This window comes from Drosophila miranda (assembly GCF_003369915.1).
Source record: "Drosophila miranda strain MSH22 chromosome Y unlocalized genomic scaffold, D.miranda_PacBio2.1 Contig_Y1_pilon, whole genome shotgun sequence".
Lineage (NCBI taxonomy): Eukaryota > Metazoa > Arthropoda > Insecta > Diptera > Drosophilidae > Drosophila > Drosophila miranda.
The window spans coordinates 33256422-33281258 of NW_022881603.1; the positions used below are offsets into that span (position 1 = coordinate 33256422).

Genomic DNA, 24837 nt, shown 5'->3' on the forward strand with positions numbered 1-24837 from the left:
CTCAATGGACATAAATGTGGGAAAAGTAACACGGGTTCCACTTGCACTGCTGCAACTTCAGTTAAGAGTTGACTGTTGAGAACGGCGAACATGGGACTAGCGGCTTGTATATGTACAAAAATTCTGCAACTTGCAAGTGTTTTTACAAATTCTTATGAACCATAAAATATATCTTTTAAAAACAGAATTTTTCTAACGAATTAAAGCGGTCATAATTGTATTATTTGCTCACAGATTTCTACAGTGGCAGCTTTAATTGTGAAACGATTGTCCGACAAACATTCCGAGAGAGTTTATGTCAGCAACCAAAAGCAATCAAGGGAATGGAGGCTTCTAAACAGCATTTCAGGGACAAAGGAAGGCGACGATTTCAGTACGCTAACCTTCGTTGGTTTCACATTCATTTCGTCGGTGTTGCTTCTTACAAGGTAATTTAATTCCATGCCAACTCTGTATTGCCTCATTTCAGCCCTCAACTGATGGCATACACCATTGTTTTTCTCTCAGCTTTAAGTATACATACATATAGTTAAATATCCGCACCTCGAAATTTAGTTTTTAAAAAAGATTTTATTTTTAGTACTTAATTTCTTTATGTCACAAGATTTGTTGAATTCCCCGACTTAACTTTACGTCTGCTTGTCTCAAACGGAACTGATCTCTCTGCTGCTGGCTAGTTTCCATGAGCCCTTCTCTTGGAACTCCCGACTCTGGCTTCGAGCGTTGCTTTCCTCGGCTGCATCTTCGTGTCGGTGGCGTACGTGCCTGGATCGATATTTGGGTATGCGTCGGCTTTGATGAAAGGTATCCACTGCTGGCGATCGGTGTTGCATTACATGACGGAGCTAGGAATGTGATACTCCTTGGTTTTATGTCTAGCTTTGATTGGTCCTCATGAGTGGCGTGATTCTAAAGAATCGATTTCTCGAGAGTGGCGTGATTCTAATGTTGATGAAACAATGTGGTCCATTGTTTATATTATGGGGGGCCCTAGCTTGGAGTATGGGAAGAAACAGTTATTGATTCTTGAGTGGGGTCCTGTTACTTGTGTGGATGGGGTGGATGAATTGTACATAAACATAATGTGTATGGGATGTGGGGAATTATGGATATGTCACTATATATCTACATACTGTAAAAAAGAGTCAGGCCTAATCGCCTTTTCCTTCCAGGATAATTCAACGTAATTCGAATTATGATACTTGTGAAATTATTCTTTTATGTTTTGGATGTCTTTTCTTCACCATACAGGGTACTTATATTAGATCTTGGTGCTCATACCAATGAATAAATAAACCGAAATTCTATTGCAGGATTGCTCATACTTTTCACTGTGGGACAGTTGCCTGAGCAGATTTTAACGTATGCCTATTCGCTTGGAGCGCTTTCCTTTTTGTGTGCCGCCTTGTTCGCTGTGGATCTGTTGTTGTTCAAAAACTTGCTTAAGCCTAAGAACGCTGCTGCCCAAACGGATTATCAATTAAAGGAATCTTCAACTGTAACAATGAAAGTGTTTAACGTTTCCAATGCAGACAAATCCAATTGTTGCAACAGTTCTAAACTTCCTAAGTTGAATGTGAGAAATGAACAAAGTGTTTTACGAACCGATCTATAAGGAAAACTATGTATCTTAGAAACCTTTTCTTTCACTATCTGTTTCTTCCAAGTGCAATAAATAAAATATGTTGACCAAAACTACAATTAAGGTACTGAAATACAGACAGTAGTTAAAAAGACCGCATCATCAGCTCAGAAGACGGAGCCGATCCATTTTATGCATTGCTCGATCTGGATATGTATCAATTTAGTTTTTCTTTCCTCCTAATCTCTATGAAAATCAAATTTATATTTTAACATACATATACGCATTTGTCTTTACTTTTACCTTAATTTTTCAAATGCAGTGAAACAAAATATGCATTATAAGATGTTGCTGTTAAAGTAACTAATTTGAATTTGAATGTTTAATAAAAGTTTGACATTAATCAACGCTAGCAGCATTTCTAACGAATACACAAAATTGTATGATTTAAGAATACTTAACAGTGTACACTATAATACGTATAATAAGCTGTTCTGGCTCAGAACAGTAAAAATGATACTCTCGTCTTTCTGGCATCTCCTTTGGCTCTGCGAGCCATCCCGTACTGTCATATGCTCCCCTCGCTGCTACTAATCGTTCCTTTGGAGTCACACATTCCACCAGCCAGATTCTCACCGCCCACAGCCCCAGATGTAAGTCCGCCAGTTATTCCAGTTAAATTTAGTTTGTACTGCGGAAAAAAAGAGTCAAAATATTTAGAAAACATATTACATTTGAATTTAAAATTAATACATTGCTATCCGCTTAACTAAAAACTTATAAAACTTGGCGATACATCAGATTAATATTGGTTTAAGAACGTACCGGTAGAGTCAATGATTCGAAATATTCAGAAATGATCTCAGAGACTATCATCTTGTAGGCGGTAACGTTTAACGAACCATTTTTCTCCCATTACCATCCTGAAGCTAAGGTTTCATTAGCTAGTAAATCGTTGATACAACGATATTGAAACATTAAAAATGATGCTGTACAGTCGTACTGGAGTACTGTCCTTCTACTAAATTAGAATACAAATTAACCTAAAATGCAATCTTTGTAGCGTGCAGGTGTGGGATAGCTGTCGTTTACCCATACTAGTATGAAGAGATTTCGTGTGCACCTCTAGCTATGCTCTGACTAAGCTCGCCGGATTGTCGGGGTTCGTTCTACTCTCTCCTATCACATACTGACACACACTCGCAGAATGTTTTAGGTGCACATTTAAAAAAATTAAAAAAAAAAAGAAGAACCAAACATAAAACTAACAACAGAATCCAGGTTTAACCGGAGCAAGGAATTGGTTATGGGACTAACAAGTTGGTTGTGGAAAGTGTGGACATACTTATCAATTACCCTACTCAAATGGTGAGAAACTCCGGTGTTAGTGAGAATCTTTATCTTCTCTACCCTCCCTACCTATGCTATACAGGTAACCTGACCGTATAGACCCTTGAATAACGTTAAACAGTTATCATCCCACCACTTCGATCATGCCTTTCTGAGGACGGACTCCTGAATTTAGAACATATTATGATTGTACTTCAAAATCAATATCATTATATATATATTTCAATAAATCCCTAATCATCTAATTAAATTCTTGGAGGGGGGTTTTCTTAACTTATAATTAAATTCATTTTTTTGCTGTGTCTCGATCGCTTAATATATATGTAAGGAATTGAGAAGAAATATTGGGAAGAGTTAAGATTTAAAAAATGACCATCATATATGGGTAACAGATTCTAAAGGGGTGAGAGGTACCAATACATTATGGTTACGGATATATAAAGGTGATATCAATAGAAAAATATATGTAACACGCAGGTTACTTCCCAGTGCATATATGTACTTCTTCTTATTTACAAACTCACAGCGCTTTTGGTAGGCTAGTACCGTTTATTCCATCCGTGATCGTTGAGCTCAATGATGACGTTGGTGTATACTTCTGAGGAAAAGAAAAGATATTTAATACGAGTATATATGCACGTGAGCGTACTAGAGTGTACTGCTTTGTAATCTCAAGAAAAATTAGTGTTGCTCTCATACCCATTAGTTTCCAAAAACCATTATGTTGACTGGTTTACATAACTAACTATAAAACTGTTGTAACAGATAACGAAGCAGGAGGCTAGGATCTGAAACGGTAGACGAGCAGATGGAGGGTATGATCGAGATCCATGCACGCGTTGCTGCCGGTCTCATGGTTAGTCGGGTAGAGTGGGGGTGGGGTAGGGAGAGATCGCGTCACGAGCTCGAGCATTAGGAGCAAAGACAATAAAAATAAGTTTCGTTTCATTGCAACTCGGTATGCCCACCCTTCCTTGATCGCACCGGTCCAAATAGGCTGAGTAATGGGTAGCGATCCCTAAAATAAACGATCTACTTCTGCTAGGTTACGTCATCTCGGCGCCACATGATCCTTAATAACGGCAACAATTAACGGGAATTCATTAAAAACAGTTTATTCATTAAACTTTCCTACAAGCTCTCATGGCCGCTAAGAGGGTAGATATATATGTATAAAGGCTACTAAAGTAATAAGGATAATATGTTCAAATAAGCTGCAATTAAGATTAATTATATATATAACGAGGGGGAACGTTGTGAGTTGCTGCGGACACCGCAACTCTACGGTTATACCCGATACTAAGTCAGTATGGCTCTCCTCCGGCAGACGCCGCTAATATTAAACGACACGACAAAGAGTGCGTGCGAGAGAGACAGAAAATCAGTCTGAGCGTGACGTCGGGCGCTGCGTAGCCACTGCAAATTGATTTGTTCCTATTGGCTATATGGTTGATCTGATCTGATCCAGATTCAGCAATCTGATAGATATGGTCATTATCTATGATTCTGCGTTTTTAGTTTTCTCGAATGTGCAATATTGTGGATGCAACAGATTTTCGTCCTTTGTGTGGGCGGAAGGGGGTGAGGCGAAATTTTGAGATACACGTTTTATAGTAAGATCTAACAGGAGTGCGGATATCAAATTTGGTTACTCTAGCCTTAATAGTCTCTGAGATTTTTGAATATCCCCAGATTTTCGTCCTTTGCGGGGGCGGAAGGGGGTGTGGCGAAATTTTGAAACAAACTCGTCTCGGTCCGATATACTAGGAGTGTGGATACCAAATTTGGTTGCTCTAGCTTTTGTAGTCTCTGAGATCTAGGCGCTAATGTTTTACTCTAAGCAAAGCCGCCTATGCTACGTGTGCGTTAGAAAGAGACAGGGCGAGAAAAAATGAAATTGTTTTCTTGATGCTGGCTATAATAATGATACGATCCAATTCAGATTCCGCAATCTTAAAGATATGGTCATTCTCTACAATTCTACGTTTTTGGTTTTCTCATATCTTTAAAATTGTGGATGCCACAGATTTTCGTCCTTTGTGGGGCGGAAGTGGGCGGGGCGAAGTTTTGAAATATTTTTGTAGCAGTGACATATTACAGAAGTCTGGATCCAAAACATCGTTGCTCTAGCTCTTATAGTCTTTGAGCACTAGGCGCTGAAGGGGACGGACAGACGGACAGACGGACGGACGGACAGACAGACAGGGCTCAATCGACTCGGATATTGATGCTGATCAAGAATATATATACTTTATGGGGTCGGAAACGATTCCTTCTGGACGTTACACACATCCACTTTTACCACAAATCTAATATACCCCAATACTCATTTTGAGTATCGGGTATAAAAATATCATGATGAAAGATCTTATTAGACTAGGGTCAACTAATTATAAAGAGTATATTCAGGAACAATGGTAATTACGTTACACAAATAGAAATATATTCGAATGGTTTTCAGTTTAAATGCAAAAAACAAGGGACGGATGGGTGCATCTTTAAAGTGCACAGCAATTGCTTGTGGGGTAATCCCAATCATAAGTTCGGTTGTCGATAGATTCGGAATTGCAGAAAGTTACATTGCTTGCGAAAGAGCAGAACAAAACAAACACGAGAACAATTGGATTGGTCAGCGTTACAGTACGGCTGGAAAGTTTACGGTCGAGGCATGGAATCTTTAATGTTGCTTCGACTTGCGTACAATTTTGAATTCACATATAGCAGACGTTCACAGGTTATCACTCACATTACGATCAAATCCAACGATGAAAGCGCTTCCATGTGGTCGATGAGGGTGGCTGAAAACTTGTAATTATCAGTGTGTCAGAGTAGATAGGCGATACGCGCGAGTATTAGTTTTAGTTCCTTTCCTTCTAGCTGCACATTTCTTTATGATAAGCCAACCAAACCAAATCACACGAATTTAACTTTTAATGCTAATCCTAGGGTCAGTACAATAGTGGGGTTCCAAAGTATTATTCTAATATGAAGAAATGCATGGGCATCATGATCGAGACACCGAATGACTTCATCAGCAACGCAAACAGTATTTCGGCACCGGTAAATGTCTTCTCCTTTAGCGTTACTGTTCGTATGCGGGCGGCGTAAGCGACGTAGCAATGACGAAAGTCACTGAAGAGGGAATAGTCAATTTCACACATATGTACATATGTATGTCACTGCACGCGTAGATAAAAGCCCATCGACCGTTTTTCACTGGTGTAGGCCGAGCAAGGCTTGTATGTGTGTGGACCCACGCTGGTACACGCTGCGGTAAATACAGTGATGCTCACATGTATGCAGACGCCACGCCGAAAGAAGATTTGGGGGCGAAGACGGCTAACACATACTGTAGTCGATCGGGACGCTGGGTATTTATATGTGTGGTAAGGTGACGAGACTGTAGTGGGTACGGCTTACGGCACTACGACCGGCGTTTCGTACGGTATTACGTACGGCCAAACCTATGGTTAGGTTTTTAAGAAAAAAAATTACGGTCGAGGTTAGAATTTTTCCTTTCACTGCACTACTTGAGTGTTTTCCTCAGACGTCCGTCTGGGATCGCAAGTAACATTGGAAAGAACATGCCCAAGCCACTCTCCTTCGGCTTGAGCCCTTGGTTCTCTCATTCCCCTTTTCTCACCACACCTTGACAGTAGCCACTGTTAACTTATGTCATTTTTTTCTTGCGCGTAACTGCCCAAAAGGTGCAAGGTGCATGTCTAAGGGAAGGGGAAACCGTGGGACGGTTATCCGATATTTTTGGTTGGACAGGCGCCACTACACTGTATACATCGTGTGACGAAAGAGAATGGTTTTAGCCTGGCACATGAAATCTAGAGGAAAAAGGGGCGTGTGTTACATCAACGAGTAACTACGATCCTCTATTGACGTGGTCGAGAGACATGTCAGCCAGGCTGAGTAGGACTGCGCCTCCGGAAGAATCCAACAATAATGCAATCAATTCGAGTTCATTATTGGGTGTCGCTGGCGCAGCTAAATCAGTTGACGATGGGGTACATTAGCTCCTTAGCTTGACTTCAGGTTGAAGATCCGATTCGACGTCGGTCTGCGGACTACACTTTCATTGGAGGCTCGATAACGGTTGGCATCAATGACGCCAAAAATAAAGTTCCGGAGGCGCCTCTTGGTTTTCGCCGTGCATCCACACGGTTGTTGAGGCTTTCGACAGACAAAGCCAAGCTGCAGGTCTCGCTGTTCGGTGTTTTCCCGCGGGTTCACTACTTGTCTTTTCGATCCGCCCCACAACTCTCGTAGACCACACCGTATATGCACTCCTATGCAACGGATGATCGCACGAGCAGTACCGTGGCTACGGGCCGCCGCCCTATAACACAAATTCTTATATATATATATTACCACGAACACTTTCCAAACTAATCACGGACATACCAGCTAGGTTTTTCTTTACACTGCTTTCCTGGGTAAATCTCCTGATTTTCGGTCTTTATTGAAACTCAACTCAAGAGGTATGGCGTAGATGCCAGAACTGTTCGTTGGCTAAATATATATATATATATATATATATATATATATATATATAAAATTAAATATCCGCAACTCGATTTTAAGTTTTTTAAAAAAGACTTTTATTTTACAACTTAAATATCTTTATGTCACAAGATTTAAATGAATTCCCCGACTTGACTTTGGGTCTGCTTGTCTCAAACGGAACTGATCTCTCTGCTGCTGGCTAGTTTCCATGAGCCCTTCTCTTGGAACTCCCGACTCTGGCTTCGAGCGTTGCTTTCCTCGGCTGCATCTTCGTGTCGGTGGCGTACGTGCCTGGATCGATATTTGGGGATGCGTCGGCTTTGATGAAAGGCATCCACTGCTGGCGATCGGTGTTGCATTACATGACGGAGCTAGGAATGTGATACTCCTTGGTTTTATGTCTAGCTTTGATTGGTCCTCATGAGTGGCGTGATTCTAAAGAATCGATTTCTCGAGAGTGGCGTGATTCTAATGTTGAGGAAACAATGTGGTCCATTGTTTATATTATGGGGGGCCCTAGCTTGGAGTATGGGAAGAAACAGTTATTGATTCTTGAGTGGGGTCCTGTTACTTGTGTGGATGGGGTGGATGAATTGTACATAAACATAATGTGTATGGGATGTGGGGAATTATGGATATGTCACTATATATCTACAAACTGTAAAAAAGAGTCAGGCCTAATTGCCTTTTCCTTCCAGGATAATTCAACGTAATTCGAATTATGATACTTGTGAAATTATTCTTTTATGTTTTGGATGTCTTTTCTTCACCATACAGGGTACTTATATTAGATCTTGGTGCTCATACCAATGAATAAATAAACCGAAATTCTATTGCAGGATTGCTCATACTTTTCACTGTGGGACAGTTGCCTGAGCAGATTTTAACGTATGCCTATTCGCTTGGAGCGCTTTCCTTTTTGTGTGCCGCCTTGTTCGCTGTGGATCTGTTGTTGTTCAAAAACTTGCTTAAGCCTAAGAACGCTGCTGCCCAAACGGATTATCAATTAAAGGAATCTTCAACTGTAACAATGAAAGTGTTTAACGTTTCCAATGCAGACAAATCCAATTGTTGCAACAGTTCTAAACTTCCTAAGTTGAATGTGAGAAATGAACAAAGTGTTTTACGAACCGATCTATAAGGAAAACTATGTATCTTAGAAACCTTTTCTTTCACTATCTGTTTCTTCCAAGTGCAATAAATAAAATATGTTGACCAAAACTACAATTAAGGTACTGAAATGCAGACAGTAGTTAAAAAGACCGCATCATCAGCTCAGAAGACGGAGCCGATCCATTTTATGCATTGCTCGATCTGGATATGTATCAATTTAGTTTTTCTTTCCTCCTAATCTCTATGAAAATCAAATTTATATTTTAACATACATATACGCATTTGTCTTTACTTTTACCTTAATTTTTCAAATGCAGTGAAACAAAATATGCATTATAAGATGTTGCTGTTAAAGTAACTAATTTGAATTTGAATGTTTAATAAAAGTTTGACATTAATCAACGCTAGCAGCATTTCTAACGAATACACAAAATTGTATGATTTAAGAATACTTAACAGTGTACACTATAATACGTATAATAAGCTGTTCTGGCTCAGAACAGTAAAAATGATACTCTCGTCTTTCTGGCATCTCCTTTGGCTCTGCGAGCCATCCCGTACTGTCATATGCTCCCCTCGCTGCTACTAATCGTTCCTTTGGAGTCACACATTCCACCAGCCAGATTCTCACCGCCCACAGCCCCAGATGTAAGTCCGCCAGTTATTCCAGTTAAATTTAGTTTGTACTGCGGAAAAAAAGAGTCAAAATATTTAGAAAACATATTACATTTGAATTTAAAATTAATACATTGCTATCCGCTTAACTAAAAACTTATAAAACTTGGCGATACATCAGATTAATATTGGTTTAAGAACGTACCGGTAGAGTCAATGATTCGAAATATTCAGAAATGATCTCAGAGACTATCATCTTGTAGGCGGTAACGTTTAACGAACCATTTTTCTCCCATTACCATCCTGAAGCTAAGGTTTCATTAGCTAGTAAATCGTTGATACAACGATATTGAAACATTAAAAATGATGCTGTACAGTCGTACTGGAGTACTGTCCTTCTACTAAATTAGAATACAAATTAACCTAAAATGCAATCTTTGTAGCGTGCAGGTGTGGGATAGCTGTCGTTTACCCATACTAGTATGAAGAGATTTCGTGTGCACCTCTAGCTATGCTCTGACTAAGCTCGCCGGATTGTCGGGGTTCGTTCTACTCTCTCCTATCACATACTGACACACACTCGCAGAATGTTTTAGGTGCACATTTAAAAAAATTAAAAAAAAAAAGAAGAACCAAACATAAAACTAACAACAGAATCCAGGTTTAACCGGAGCAAGGAATTGGTTATGGGACTAACAAGTTGGTTGTGGAAAGTGTGGACATACTTATCAATTACCCTACTCAAATGGTGAGAAACTCCGGTGTTAGTGAGAATCTTTATCTTCTCTACCCTCCCTACCTATGCTATACAGGTAACCTGACCGTATAGACCCTTGAATAACGTTAAACAGTTATCATCCCACCACTTCGATCATGCCTTTCTGAGGACGGACTCCTGAATTTAGAACATATTATGATTGTACTTCAAAATCAATATCATTATATATATATTTCAATAAATCCCTAATCATCTAATTAAATTCTTGGAGGGGGGTTTTCTTAACTTATAATTAAATTCATTTTTTTGCTGTGTCTCGATAGCTTAATATATATGTAAGGAATTGAGAAGAAATATTAGGAAAAATAAAGATTTAAAAAATGACCATCATATATGGGTAACAGATTCTAAAGGGGTGAGAGGTACCAATACATTATGGTTACGGATATATAAAGGTGATATCAATAGAAAAATATATGTAACACGCAGGTTACTTCCCAGTGCATATATGTACTTCTTCTTATTTACAAACTCACAGCGCTTTTGGTAGGCTAGTACCGTTTATTCCATCCGTGATCGTTGAGCTCAATGATGACGTTGGTGTATACTTCTGAGGAAAAGAAAAGATATTTAATACGAGTATATATGCACGTGAGCGTACTAGAGTGTACTGCTTTGTAATCTCAAGAAAAATTAGTGTTGCTCTCATACCCATTAGTTTCCAAAAACCATTATGTTGACTGGTTTACATAACTAACTATAAAACTGTTGTAACAGATAACGAAGCAGGAGGCTAGGATCTGAAACGGTAGACGAGCAGATGGAGGGTATGATCGATATCCATGCACGCGTTGCTGCCGGTCTCATGGTTAGTCGGGTAGAGTGGGGGTGGGGTAGGGAGAGATCGCGTCACGAGCTCGAGCATTAGGAGCAAAGACAATAAAAATAAGTTTCGCGTGCGGTTCAAGGTTCAGACGGAAGAAATTTATAGAGAAATGACAGTGTAGGGAGATGAGTCAGCGGAACTAATTCGAGCGGGAGTTGCTTGCGGTGTCATTGCAACTCGGTATGCCCACCCTTCCTTGATCGCACCGGTCCAAATAGGCTGAGTAATGGGTAGCGATCCCTAAAATAAACGATCTACTTCTGCTAGGTTACGTCATCTCGGCGCCACATGATCCTTAATAACGGCAACAATTAACGGGAATTCATTAAAAACAGTTTATTCATTAAACTTTCCTACAAGCTCTCATGGCCGCTAAGAGGGTAGATATATATGTATAAAGGCTACTAAAGTAATAAGGATAATATGTTCAAATAAGCTGCAATTAAGATTAATTATATATATAACGAGGGGGAACGTTGTGAGTTGCTGCGGACACCGCAACTCTACGGTTATACCCGATACTAAGTCAGTATGGCTCTCCTCCGGCAGACGCCGCTAATATTAAACGACACGACAAAGAGTGCGTGCGAGAGAGACAGAAAATCAGTCTGAGCGTGACGTCGGGCGCTGCGAAGCCACTGCAAATTGATTTGTTCCTATTGGCTATATGGTTGATCTGATCTGATCCAGATTCAGCAATCTGTTAGATATGGTCATTATCTATGATTCTGCGTTTTTAGTTTTCTCGAATGTGCAATATTGTGGATGCAACAGATTTTCGTCCTTTGTGGGGGCGGAAAATAGTGGGGCGAAGTTCTGAGATATACGTTTTATAGTGAGATCTAACAGAAGTGCGGATACCAAATTTGGTTACTCTAGCCTTAATAGTCTCTGAGATTTGTGGATGCCCCAGATTTTCGTCCTTTGCGGGGGCGGAAGGGGGGGTGGCGAAATTTTGAAACAAACTCGTCTCGGTCCGATATACTAGGAGTGTGGATACCAAATTTGGTTGCTCTAGCTTTTGTAGTCTCTGAGATCTAGGCGCTAATGTTTTACTCTAAGCAAAGCCGCCTATGCTACGTGTGCGTTAGAAAGAGACAGGGCGATTAAGAAGGAAATTGTTTTCTTGATGCTGGCTATAATAATGATACGATCCAATTCAGATTCCGCAATCTTAAAGATATGGTCATTCTCTACAATTCTACGTTTTTGGTTTTCTCATATCTTTAAAATTGTGGATGCCACAGATTTTCGTCCTTTGTGGGGGCGGAAGTGGGCGGGGCGAAGTTTTGAAATATTTTTGTAGCAGTGACATATCACAGAAGTCTGGATCCAAAACATCGTTGCTCTAGCTCTTATAGTCTTTGAGCACTAGGCGCTGAAGGGGACGGACAGACGGACAGACGGACGGACGGACAGACAGACAGGGCTCAATCGACTCGGATATTGATGCTGATCAAGAATATATATACTTTATGTGGTCGGAAACGATTCCTTCTGGACGTTACACACATCCACTTTTACCACAAATCTAATATACCCCAATACTCATTTTGAGTATCGGGTATAAAAATATCATGATGAAAGATCTTATTAGACTAGGGTCAACTAATTATAAAGAGTATATTCAGGAATAATGGTAATTACGTTACACAAATAGAAATATATTCGAATGGTTTTCAGTTTAAATGCAAAAAACAAGGGACGGATGGGTGCATCTTTAAAGTGCACAGCAATTGCTTGTGGGGTAATCCCAATCATAAAATCGGTTGTCGATAGATTCGGAATTGCAGAAAGTTACATTGCTTGCGAAAGAGCAGAACAAAACAAACACGTGAACAATTGGATTGGTCAGCGTTACAGTACGGCTGGAAAGTTTACGGTCGAGGCATGGAATCTTTAATGTTGCTTCGACTTGCGTACAAATTTGTGAGTTATCACTCACATTACGATCAAATCCTTTCCTTTCACTGCACTACTTGAGTGTTTTCCTCAGACATCCGTCTGGGATCGCGAGTAACATTGGAAAGAACATGCCCAAGCCACTTTCCTTCCGCATGAGCCCTGGTTCTCTCATTCACCTTTTCTCACTTATGTCATTATACCCGATACTCAAAATGAGTATTGGGGTATATTAGATTTGTGGTAAAAGTGGATGTGTGTAACGTCCAGAAGGAATCGTTTCCGACCCCATAAAGTATATATATTCTTGATCAGCATCAATAGCCGAGTCGATTGAGCCCTGTCTGTCTGTCCGTCTGTCCGTCCGTCCGTCCGTCCGTCCGTCCGACCGTCCGTCCGTCCGTCCGTCCGTCCATCCGTCCCCTTCAGCGCCTAGTGCTCAAAGACTATAAGAGCTAGAGCAACGATGTTTTGGATCCAGACTTCTGTGATATGTCACTGCTACAAAAATATTTCAAAACTTCGCCCCACCCACTTCCGCCCCCACAAAGGACGAAAATCTGTGGCATCCACATTTTTAAAGATACGATAAAACCAAAAACGCAGAATCGGTGAGGATGACCATATCTTCTACAGTGCAAAATCTGAACCAGATCGAATAATGATTATAGCCAGAATCAAGAAAACAATTTCATTCTGTCTCGCTCTGTCTCTCTCTAACACACAGGTTTCATGGTCGGTTTTGTCAATTGCAAAATATGAGTTCAAGGATCTCAGAACCTATAAGAGCCAGAGCAACCAAATTTGGTATCCACACACCTGTGATATCGGACCTTGACCGTTTTGTGTCCAAATTTCGCCACACCCCCTTCCGCCCCCGCAAAGGACGAAAATCTGGGGCATCCACAAATCTCAGAGACTATTAAGGCTAGAGTAACCAAATTTGGTATCCGCACTTCTGTTAGATCTCACTATAAAACGTATATCTCAGAATTTCGCCCCACTGTTTTCCGCCCCCACAAAGGACGAAAATCTGTTGCATCCACAATATTGCACAGAATCATAGATAATGACCATATCTAACAGATTGCTGAATCTGGATCAGATCAGATAATTTTTATAGCCAAAAGGAACAAATCAATTTGCACTGGCTACGCAGCCCCCGACGTCACGCTCAGACTGATTTTCTGTCTCTCTCGCACGCACTCTTTGTCGTGTCGTTTAAAATTAGCGGCGTCTGCCGGAGGAGAGCCGTACTGACTTAGTATCGGGTATAAATTTAGAGTTGCGATCTCCGCAGCAACTCACAACGTTCCCCCTCGTTTTTTTCTTGCGCGTAACTGCCCAAAAGGTGCAAGGTGCATGTCTAAGGGAAGGGGAAACCGTGGGACGGTTATCCGATATTTTTGGTTGGACAGGCGCCACTACACTGTATACATCGTGTGACGAAAGAGAATGGTTTTAGCCTGGCACATGAAATCTAGAGGAAAAAGGGGCGTGTGTTACATCAACGAGTAACTACGATCCTCTATTGCCGTGGTCGAGAGACATGTCAGCCAGGCTGAGTAGGACTGCGCCTCCGGAAGAATCCAACAATAATGCAATCAATTCGAGTTCATTATTGGGTGTCGCTGGCGCAGCTAAATCAGTTGACGATGGGGTACATTAGCTCCTTAGCTTGACTTCAGGTTGAAGATCCGATTCGACGTCGGTCTGCGGACTACACTTTCATTGGAGGCTCGATAACGGGTGGCACCAATGCCGCCAAAAATAAAGTTCCGGAGGCGCCTCTTGGTTTTCGCCGTGCATCCACACGGTTGTTGAGGCTTTCGACAGACAAAGCCAAGCTGCAGGTCTCGCTGTTCGGTGTTTTCCCGCGGGTTCACTACTTGTCTTTTCGATCCGCCCCACAACTCTCGTAGACCACACCGTATATGCACTCCTATGCAACGGATGATCGCACGAGCAGTACCGTGGCTACGGGCCGCCGTCCTATAACACAAATTCTTATATATATATATTACCACGAACACTTTCCAAACTAATCACGGACATACCAGCTAGGTTTTTCTTTACACTGCTTTCCTGGGTAAATCTCCTGATTTTCGGTCTTTATTGAAACTCAACTCAAGAGGTATGGCGTAGATGCCAGAACTGTTCGTTGGCTAAATATATATATATATATATATATATATATATATATATAAAATTAAATATCCGCAACTCGATTTTAAGTTTTTTAAAAAAGACTTTTATTTTACAACTTAAATATCTTTATGTCACAAGATTTAAATGAATTCCCCGACTTGACTTTGGGTCTGCTTGTCTCAAACGGAACTGATCTCTCTGCTGCTGGCTAGTTTCCATGAGCCCTTCTCTTGGAACTCCCGACTCTGGCTTCGAGCGTTGCTTTCCTCGGCTGCATCTTCGTGTCGGTGGCGTACGTGCCTGGATCGATATTTGGGGATGCGTCGGCTTTGATGAAAGGCATCCACTGCTGGCGATCGGTGTTGCATTACATGACGGAGCTAGGAATGTGATATGTGTTTTATGTCTAGCTTTGATTGGTCCTCATGAGTGGCGTGATTCTAAAGAATCGATTTCTCGAGAGTGGCGTGATTCTAATGTTGATGAAACAATGTGGTCCATTGTTTATATTATGGGGGGGCCCTAGCTTGGAGTATGGGAAGAAACAGTTATTGATTCTTGAGTGGGGTCCTGTTACTTGTGTGGATGGGGTGGATGAATTGTACATAAACATAATGTGTATGGGATGTGGGGAATTATGGATATGTCACTCCCCCAACGTTTGTTATTAGCCTGTCCCTAGGCGATTACCCTCGGGTATAGTGACGGGGTGTCAAGTGCGGTGGCTGAGGTTGGTTCCTCTTCTGCTTCTATTATAGGGTTAATACATTTAACCGTGACTCTTTTAGAAGTTTTCTTACAATTAACAGCTACATAACTTAGCAGTACTAATATAATTATGACAAATGAAATTAGTAGACTTATTTGTAATAGGTTACTATATTTGGTGTATTGCATAATTATTTCATTAGTTTGGACATACGACAGTGGTTTTATTTTAGTTATGTTGTTGTTGACATAAACATTCTGGGCAAAATCTAACATTGTGTTTGATATTGTAAATTCATTTAATTGGATTGAACAGTTGTGGATTTTTATAATGGTATTTCCTTCCGCTATGATTTCTTGGTTTACACAATTCTGGTTTAGCGTTGTTTTTGGAAGATTCCATGTGATTAGTATATTGGGTTCAATAAAGTTTATTTGAAAGTTTTGAAAAGTTTTGGAATATGGACATTTAGTGGGAATTTGCATTAAAATTCCTTTTATACAATTGTCATTGGTTTTTAATCTAGTTTCTTTAACAAATACTTCTTCATTTTTTATGTAGTACTTGTCGTATGTCATATCTGTTAACATGTTATTCAATTCGTCTGGATACGGAACGATTTTATAGATTGGTACTTTTGTAATGTCTTTGGGAATGTTGGAAATTATTAGAATTTCGTTGGTATCGGATTTTAGCCATGTGGAGGTTTTTATATTTAGTATTTTCTCAGAATTTATTTGTTCCAGGTAGTCTTGTTTTAATAATTTTGGATTAAATATACCGAGCCTAGTTAATTGCATACCTAGTTCTATATCTTCGATATTATCTGTGAAATGTTGTAGATTGAATATCAAAATTTTTATTTGTTGATTCCTGTCTTTTTCTTCATTTAGTTTGTTTATAACGTTTATTCCGCTATTAACTGCATCTATTACCAAATTTAGTTCGTTCATTTGAATGCTATGGCTGGCTAAGTTTTCTATTTTTTGTTCCAAATCGACTTTATCTTCCTGATCTAGTGTTCCAAAGAGATATTTGTAGGCTTTTCCTACTATATTGATTAGGCCTCTTTTATTTCTTTTGGTTATTTTTAGCCCGTTGATTTCTCTTTGCAATTTGTCTACTAGATATTTTATTTGGATTATGTCCTGGAATTTAGTGGCTTGCATTAATAAATTTTGGTACAGTTCTTCGGTTTTAGTTACATTAACAGTTAGATAATGGTATTCGTAATTGATAGGTATGTTAATCGATCCAGTTTTGAATATCATATATCCGTTGTGGGATTTTATAGGATTTATTTCTATGTTTTGGCCCTGTGCCATTACGATGGTAATTATGAGGAAGATGAGGATTTTAATTGTGTTGAAGTTCGCCGATTCCATTAACTTCCTCGGTTTCTCTGGAATTATTATATTTGCTTCTATTAGATTTCTTCTTTTTCTTTAATTTTGATTTATAATGAGTTATTTTCTTACCCCTATTCTTTTCTTCATAATGTTTTTCGTCTACCTGTCTAATTTCGCCCGTCCTTTTGAAAGGATTTGTTACCTTGGACTTAACTAGAGGTGATAGTTTATAGCGGGTATCTACTTCATACTCTATGCGGTTTTTATTTAATTGAGTGATTTTATTCACTTTATTTAGTTTGGTGTCATAATCAGGTGAGCCTGCATAAATGAATATATCAGCTGCTGTCCTATTTGTGGTATTATGTTTGGTTTTATGATTATAAGTATAAAGAATTAATTCAAACTTCGTGAATCTATCTTCTGGGTTATCCTCGCTAGATATTATTCTTAATTTTTCATTTACTGTTTTATGAAATCTTTCTACGTCAGATATTCCATTTTTGCTGGAAGTGATCTCTATTTTGACGTTTTCCGCATTCAGCCATGCTTGCAATGCTGTGCACATAAAAGCTGAATCCTTATCGGCTTTGATTTCAATTGGTTTGCCCATCTCGTTAAATACTTTCATGATGGCTCTTTTTGCTTCTAACCAGTCACGACTTTTTACTTCTACAAGAGTGGCAAACTTCGAGTATACGTCAATACATGATAGGAACAGTTGGTTACCAACCATATAGAAATCTATGGCGTATTTCTCTCTGATGTTCAGTATTTCCGGTGTAGTTTCGAATGCCAACTTCGTATTTCTATGCTCTGTTTTGGCAATATTACAAGTAGGACATTCGTTTATGATGTTTTGGATTAGTTTTTGATAATTTTCTCTATCCCTGGATGGAGTAAGCCTTTATGATTCTTTAATATGGTTTCTTTAAATTCAGCGTAATTCTGAATATCTAGGAGTTTCGTCCTTGATTTAATAGTGTTCGGAGCAGAACCCAGCCGATTAGCTGCTTGCCAAATAGCACCTAATTCTTGGCCCTCAGCCGCTTATTTTGTTTGTTACTTATGTCTATGTCACTCATTTGTTTGTTAAAGCTCTGCGCTTGCTTGCCCTGCTAAACGCTCTCTGCCAGCTCGCTCTTCGCTATCTCCGCTTTGCGTCTGCCTACCGACGTCGGCCGAGCGAAGCTGCGCTTAGCGATCGGAGCGGCAATGTAAAGGGCAGGCAAGCCACACTTGCAATTTGGATGTCACGCATTAAAGAACATATCGTAATTTTATTTCTGCGCCGAGTTTTATTTAATTCGAAATAATTAGTCGGCCGATTGGGGATAAAAAACATTATCTCCACATAAAATTTGGTGACCCCGACGTGATCTCTGAGTTGCAGTGCCAATTAATAATCATTCGCGATCGACATTCGTTAGCCCTAGCAAATTTTCGGCGGTTAAGCACAATTCGGTGCTAAAACACACTTACATACACCTACATACACGCATTGCTGGCTATTAATTTCTCTGTCGCGACAATTCGGTCAGTGCAGTGCGGTAGGCAGTGCAGCGAACTCACTTTTATACGTATACTGGGTGTCTTTTTCGGTCGTGCTGAGTGACTCTTTTAAAACCTCAACATGGCAGCACCTGAGCCTACCAATTTCGCGAACGCAGCAATGCCGAGTGATGTAGATTTCTACAAGCACAAGGCCGAGTCCATCGCGCGCCAACTAAAGGCCATGGATCGCTTTCTCACCAAGGAAGAGCTTGCCGAGTTAGATGAGGCAGAACTTCAAGCTCGCTTAGAGCAAATCGAGCGAATGAATGCGGATTTCGATGCCGCTCAAACGAGCCTTGAAAGGCTGGATTTCCTGCAGTTAGCCCATGATGCCCGGCTGGACTTTTCGAATGTTTATGTCAAGGTTAGATCCAGGCTGTCGCGGGAGTTGATGGCTGCTCGCACGGTAAATGTTGCCAATTCAACGGCTCGGCATACTCTCGAGGGGAATTCGTCGTTGTTCGCCTATAATAGTATAGGCCGTTCTCGAATGCCCGAGTTGCAGCTTCCGCGATTCGGGGGGAACTACATGGATTGGCCAGAATTCCACGCGATGTTTTCGACAATGGTGCACAAAGACCATCGTATACCAATCATCGAAAAATTCCAATATCTTCGTGGATGTCTAGATGGTGCTGCGCTGGATACGATTCGTTCCTTGGAACTTTCTGAGGAGAATTACGACAAGGCGTTGAATTTACTAATGTTGCGATTCGATAATAAACTGTTACATTTTCAGGCACACGTCAAGGCTATTTTCGGGCTGCAAGGGGTGGAGAAGGGCTCGGCTATCGGCTTGCGCGCGCTCAGCGATAAAATCAATTCGCACTTGCGTGCATTTCAGACCTTGGCGACCCCGCAGGAGATTTCCGATGGGTTGCTGATCTTCATCATAGGCACGAAATTGGACCACAAGACCAAGGAGAAATGGGAAGAGAACTTGCCGACGTCACGATTGCCTCGGTGGTCAAGCATGGCCTCATTCTTGGAAGCAAGATGTCGGATGCTGGAAAATTTGGGATCGGCTATGGTAACAATTGCTAGCCAGCAGGTGGGAGAAAGTAAACCTAGCACCCTAATCACCTCCATTAACGATCATAATAGCTCAACATGCAAGTATTGCAAATCCTCCGATCACTACATATCCCGATGCCAGGCATTTATAGATCTCCCTGTTTTTTCTCGATACAAGGAGGTGAAGAAGCGCCATTTATGTCTAAACTGCCTCAACAAAGGCCAATCATTGCAACGCTGCAAGTCAGGGGCATGTAGAAATTGCCAAGCCAAGCATCACACACTGCTCCACATGCAGTCGGGCGCTGACGCTGAGTTGCCGTCGCCGAGCACGGAATCGACCCAGCATGATCCTGCAAGTGCCCTAGTAGCAAGCAAATATATTAGCCCTCCCCCTCGAGTCAAAAATCTCTGCCTAGCCAAAACGTGCTGCTAGCTACTGCAATCGTATATGTCAGGGGCCGTTTTGGATCGCTTATTCCATGTCGTGCCATTTTAGATTCCGCTTCTCAGGTTAACTTTATAACATCGAGACTCGCCAATCAACTGCAGTTAGATCCTCACCCGTCTCACGTTAAAATCGCCGGTATTGGAGAGTCAATTCTACCATCCAGCAAGGCTGTGGACATCGTCCTGCAATCTCAAGACGAAAGCTATCGCGGTTTCCTCTCTGCAATTATCACTGCCTCAATCACAGGAATGCAGCCTAACTTCGGCCTAGACGCAAAGGATTGGCCAATGCCAAATAATCTAAAACTGGCTGATCCTAATTTCGCCAAGCCCCAGCGTGTCGATCTGTTGATAGGTGCTGGTTTGTTTTTCGAATTAATGTGCGTTGGACAGATTCGACTGTCAGACCAATTGCCAACATTGCAGAAGACGAAACTTGGCTGGATAGTGTCAGGAAGTATTAAAAACTCTGAGAAAGCCCGTGCGGCGCTAGCAGCCGTTGAAGATCCCCCTGTCATCTCCGCTTGCGAGACTAATTTGTGCAATATTGTAAGGCGGTTTTGGGAAGTCGATGGAGATTATTCGCCCTCATCAATTTCGGAGGAAGATGTTCATTGCGAACAGCATTTCGTCACAAACTGCATTCGCCTAGAGTCCGGAGCTTACTCCGTGCGTTTGCCAACCAAATTCAGTCTAGAGGAATTAGGAGAATCGTATCAGCAGGCGCTACGTAGATTTCTCAATTTGGAGAGGAAGCTAGCAAAAAATGCACAGCTTAAGGCAAAATATATGGAGTTTCTTCAGGAGTATCGTGATTTAGGACACATGTCGCCAGCTTCGCGGCAGTCAAACCTCCCGCAGTACTTCTTGCCTCACCATTGCGTCCACAAGCAGGATAGTACAACCACCAAATTACGCGTAGTGTTCGATGGATCTGCCAAAACAGCGTCTGGAGTATCACTGAATGATGCGCTTATATCTGGACCCACCATCCAACCTAAAATTCTGATAACTCTTCTTCGTTTCCGCTTTTTTAAAGTCGCCTTGTGTGGCGATATCTGCAAAATGTACCGCTGTGTACGCGTTTCCCATCCCGATACGCACGTGCAGTGCATCCTATGGCGCAATGACCCGAAGGAGGAGATTCAGGTGTTCAAGTTGGAGACTGTTACTTACGGAACCAAACCTGCCGCTTTCTTAGCAATTCGTGCTATGCATCAATTGGCAAATGATGAAGAGTTGCGTTTTCCGCTTGGCGCTGATGTTGTTCGAAGAGATTTCTATGTCGATGATCTCATATCTGGAGGGGACAGCATTGATTCTGTCATCAAGATTCGTCAGCAGGTAAAGGAGCTACTTTCGAAAGGATGTTTTCCCATACGTAAATGGTGTTCCAATGAACCCGCTGCTTTGGAAGGCGTATCGGAGGCGGATCGCGAAAAGTTCCTTACCTTTCATGACGGGACTGAAGTAACCAAGGCGCTTGGTCTAGTTTGGGATCCCACCACGGACAATCTTCTGTTTAGCTTCGCTCACGTCGGAACCGCTGCAGGCCCAATATCGAAGCGTTCGGTCCTGTCTACACCAGCTAGGTTCTACGATCCTCTAGGGCTCATCTCTCCCATCATCACAAAAGCTAAAATATTTATGCAGTCGCTATGGAACGAAAGCCTAAAGTTGAAATGGGACGAAAGCCTGCCCCAGGATCTACATACGACTTGGATTGAGCTGACTTCGCAGTTGTCGATGGTTAGAATCTTTAAGTTTCCACGTTACGTGCTTCGGCAGCAAGCCAGATTAGAAATGCATGCGTTTTGTGATGCGAGCCAAGCAGCATATGGCGCCTGTGTATACATGCGTTCGGAAGCTCTTGGCATTGTGCAAAGTCATCTCTTATGCTCTAAATCCAGAGTCGCGCCCTTGAAAAGTATGACTATCCCCAAGCTTGAGCTGTCCGCTGCCCTCGTATTAGCCGAACTAGTGTCCACCATAGTTAAGGGATTATCAGCTCCATGCCAAATACATTGCTGGTCGGATTCGTCCATAGCCCTTGCCTGGATTCGAGAATCACCATTGAATTTTAATATATTTGTTTCTAATCGAGTTCAGCGGATTCAGGAGCTCACCGCTGGAATGACTTGGCATCACGTGCCCACAAAGTTGAATCCTGCCGACATCATCCACGCCCGCTGAACTAATGGATAGCAGCCTTTGCATCTCTGGACCACCATTCTTGCGTCTTGAGAGCTCAGAGTGGCCTGCAGGCTTGCAATTGCCGACCGATGTACCAGAACGTCGTCATGCAGCATTGGTTGTTTCAAACGAAAGGGATGTATCGTACGATTGCAAATTTCAAAACTCATTCGGATCCATGCAGCGCGTCTTTGCTTACATATATCGATTCTACATTCTCAAGGACAAAGGCATAGCGCGGTCGAAGGGTCAACCGTAATCGACATCAAAAATGGTACGCATTTGCTCATAAGGGCAATACAGCAGCAACAATTTTCGGAAGAGATAAGGGCCCTCGCCAGCAAACAGGCCCTACCCCCAAAAAGCACGATGGCCTCACTGAATCCATTTCTGGATAGCTTTGGATTGCTGCGTGTTGGAGGCCGCCTCCAAAATGCCGAATTGGACTACGACGCGAAGCACCCGATCCTGCTTCCTAAGGGACATCCTGTCACTGTCTCTATTATTATCTTCTTTCACGAAAGGTTTCTCCACGCAGGAGCTCAAGGATTGCTCGGACTGCTTCGGCAAAAATTCTGGCCTATTGGTGGACGCAAATATGTTGCGGGAATCATTCGCAAATGTGTTAGATGCTTTCGTTTGAAGCCAGTGCTGAGGGAACATATCATGGGAAACTTGCCTGCGGATCGCGTAAGGACTAATCCAGCATTCCACACAACGGGCGTTGATTTTTGCGGACCCTTTTATCACAAGTGGGAAGTCAGAAGCAGGCCTCCTATCAAATGTTACATCGCTGTCTTCGTATGCTTTAGCACCAAAGCAACTCATTTGGAAGTCGTTCGGGATCTATCTACAGAATCCTTTCTGGCAGCATTAAGGCGTTTTATAAGTCTACGTCCCAAACCTCGAATCATCTGGTCAGACAACGCTACAAATTTTGTAGGAGCAAAAAATGAGCTTTTGGAGCTTCGGCAAATGTTCCTCAGCGATCCTCATACGTCGGCTGTGTCACATCTCTGCGTTTCTAGTGGAATCGACTGGAAATTCATCCTCCTTCGCTCACCCCATTTTGGGGGTCTGTGGGAGGCGGCTGTTAAAGCAGCTAAATATCATTTTCATCGCATCGTCGGGACCTACATTTTTACTCTTGATGAAATTCAGACCTTGGCTTGTGAAATCTCTGCTTTGTTAAATTCCCGTCCGCTTTATGCAATTACAGAAAGTCCCGATGATCTAGATGTGCTCACGCCAAACCACTTTCTCAATGGAGCCCCGAAAGCTGCATTCGACGAGCCATATGTGGCGCATCTCCGGGTCAACCTACTTAGTCGATGGCAGCGGCTGTGTCAAATGAAGCAGGCGTTTTGGAGAAAATGGAGCACGGCGTATCTTTCGATTCTTCAGGAGCGGAGCAAGTGGCGGTCATCGTCTCCAAACATCAAGCTAGGAGCGCTTGTCATGATCAAGGAGGAAACGCTGCCACCATTAAGGTGGCCGCTTGGCCGCATTGAGAGCGTCATCCCAGGAAAAGATGGAACCATCAGAGTAGCCGTCATCCGCACTCAAAAAGGCCTTTTCAAGAGGGCCGTTGGAAAAATAGCGGTTCTGCCCCTTCAGGATGGATCTGTTGAAAGCCTTTGCCTTCCAACGGGGGGTGAATGTTCGGAGCAGAACCCAGCCGATTAGCTGCTTGCCAAATAGCACCTAATTCTTGGCCCTCAGCCGCTTATTTTGTTTGTTACTTATGTCTATGTCACTCATTTGTTTGTTAAAGCTCTGCGCTTGCTTGCCCTGCTAAACGCTCTCTGCCAGCTCGCTCTTCGCTATCTCCGCTTTGCGTCTGCCTACCGACGTCGGCCGAGCGAAGCTGCGCTTAGCGATCGGAGCGGCAATGTAAAGGGCAGGCAAGCCACACTTGCAATTTGGATGTCACGCATTAAAGAACATATCGTAATTTTATTTCTGCGCCGAGTTTTATTTAATTCGAAATAATTAGTCGGCCGATTGGGGATAAAAAACATTATCTCCACATAAAATTTGGTGACCCCGACGTGATATCTGAGTTGCAGTGTCAATTAATAATTATTCGCGATCGACATTCGTTAGCCTTAGCAAATTTTCGGCGGTTAAGCACAATTCGGTGCTAAAACATACTTACATACACCTACATACACGCATTGCTGGCTATTAATTTCTCTGTCGCGACAATTCGGTCAGTGCAGTGCGGTAGGCAGTGCAGCGAACTCACTAATACACACAAGCGGAGTACAAAGCGGAATCGGACAGCTCGCACAGCCGCACAGCTAAAGGCATTAGCTGTAATCCCTTTGCTTTCGGTTCCCACGTTTATACGTATACTGGGTGTCTTTTTCGGTCGTGCTGAGTGACTCTTTTAAAACCTCAACATGGCAGCACCTGAGCCTACCAATTTCGCGAACGCAGCAATGCCGAGTGATGTAGATTTCTACAAGCACAAGGCCGAGTCCATCGCGCGCCAACTAAAGGCCATGGATCGCTTTCTCACCAAGGAAGAGCTTGCCGAGTTAGATGAGGCAGAACTTCAAGCTCGCTTAGAGCAAATCGAGCGAATGAATGCGGATTTCGATGCCGCTCAAACGAGCCTTGAAAGGCTGGATTTCCTGCAGTTAGCCCATGATGCCCGGCTGGAATTTTCGAATGTTTATGTCAAGGTTAGGTCCAGACTGTCGAGGGAGTTGATGGCTGCTCGCACGGTAAATG

At 42.0% G+C, this 24837-nt stretch overlaps 1 protein-coding gene and 1 pseudogene across 1 annotated transcript; one reads left to right on the forward strand and one right to left on the reverse strand.

The window, feature by feature from the left end:
* The first annotated feature begins 14 nt into the window (after positions 1–14).
* On the forward strand, positions 15–1897 carry LOC117191625. Its single transcript, XM_033396439.1, has 4 exons — positions 15–25; positions 207–428; positions 1173–1252; positions 1314–1897. The coding sequence occupies exons 1-4, from the start codon at positions 15–17 to the stop codon at positions 1613–1615; spliced, it is 615 nt and encodes a 204-aa protein (XP_033252330.1). The 3' UTR covers positions 1616–1897.
* A 7115-nt stretch (positions 1898–9012) lies between these two features.
* Positions 9013–24837, reverse strand: part of LOC117190164 — a 66593-nt pseudogene continuing 50768 nt past the window's right edge.

What these genes read in the sequence shown, in the direction of transcription:
- LOC117191625 (XM_033396439.1), top strand. An exon ending in TCGGTGTTGCTTCTTACAAG is followed by an intron (nt 429 to 1,172) that starts GTAATTTAATTC and finishes TTTTCCTTCCAG; the next exon opens with GATAATTCAACGTAATTCGA. An exon ending in TCTTTTCTTCACCATACAGG is followed by an intron (nt 1,253 to 1,313) that starts GTACTTATATTA and finishes ATTCTATTGCAG; the next exon opens with GATTGCTCATACTTTTCACT.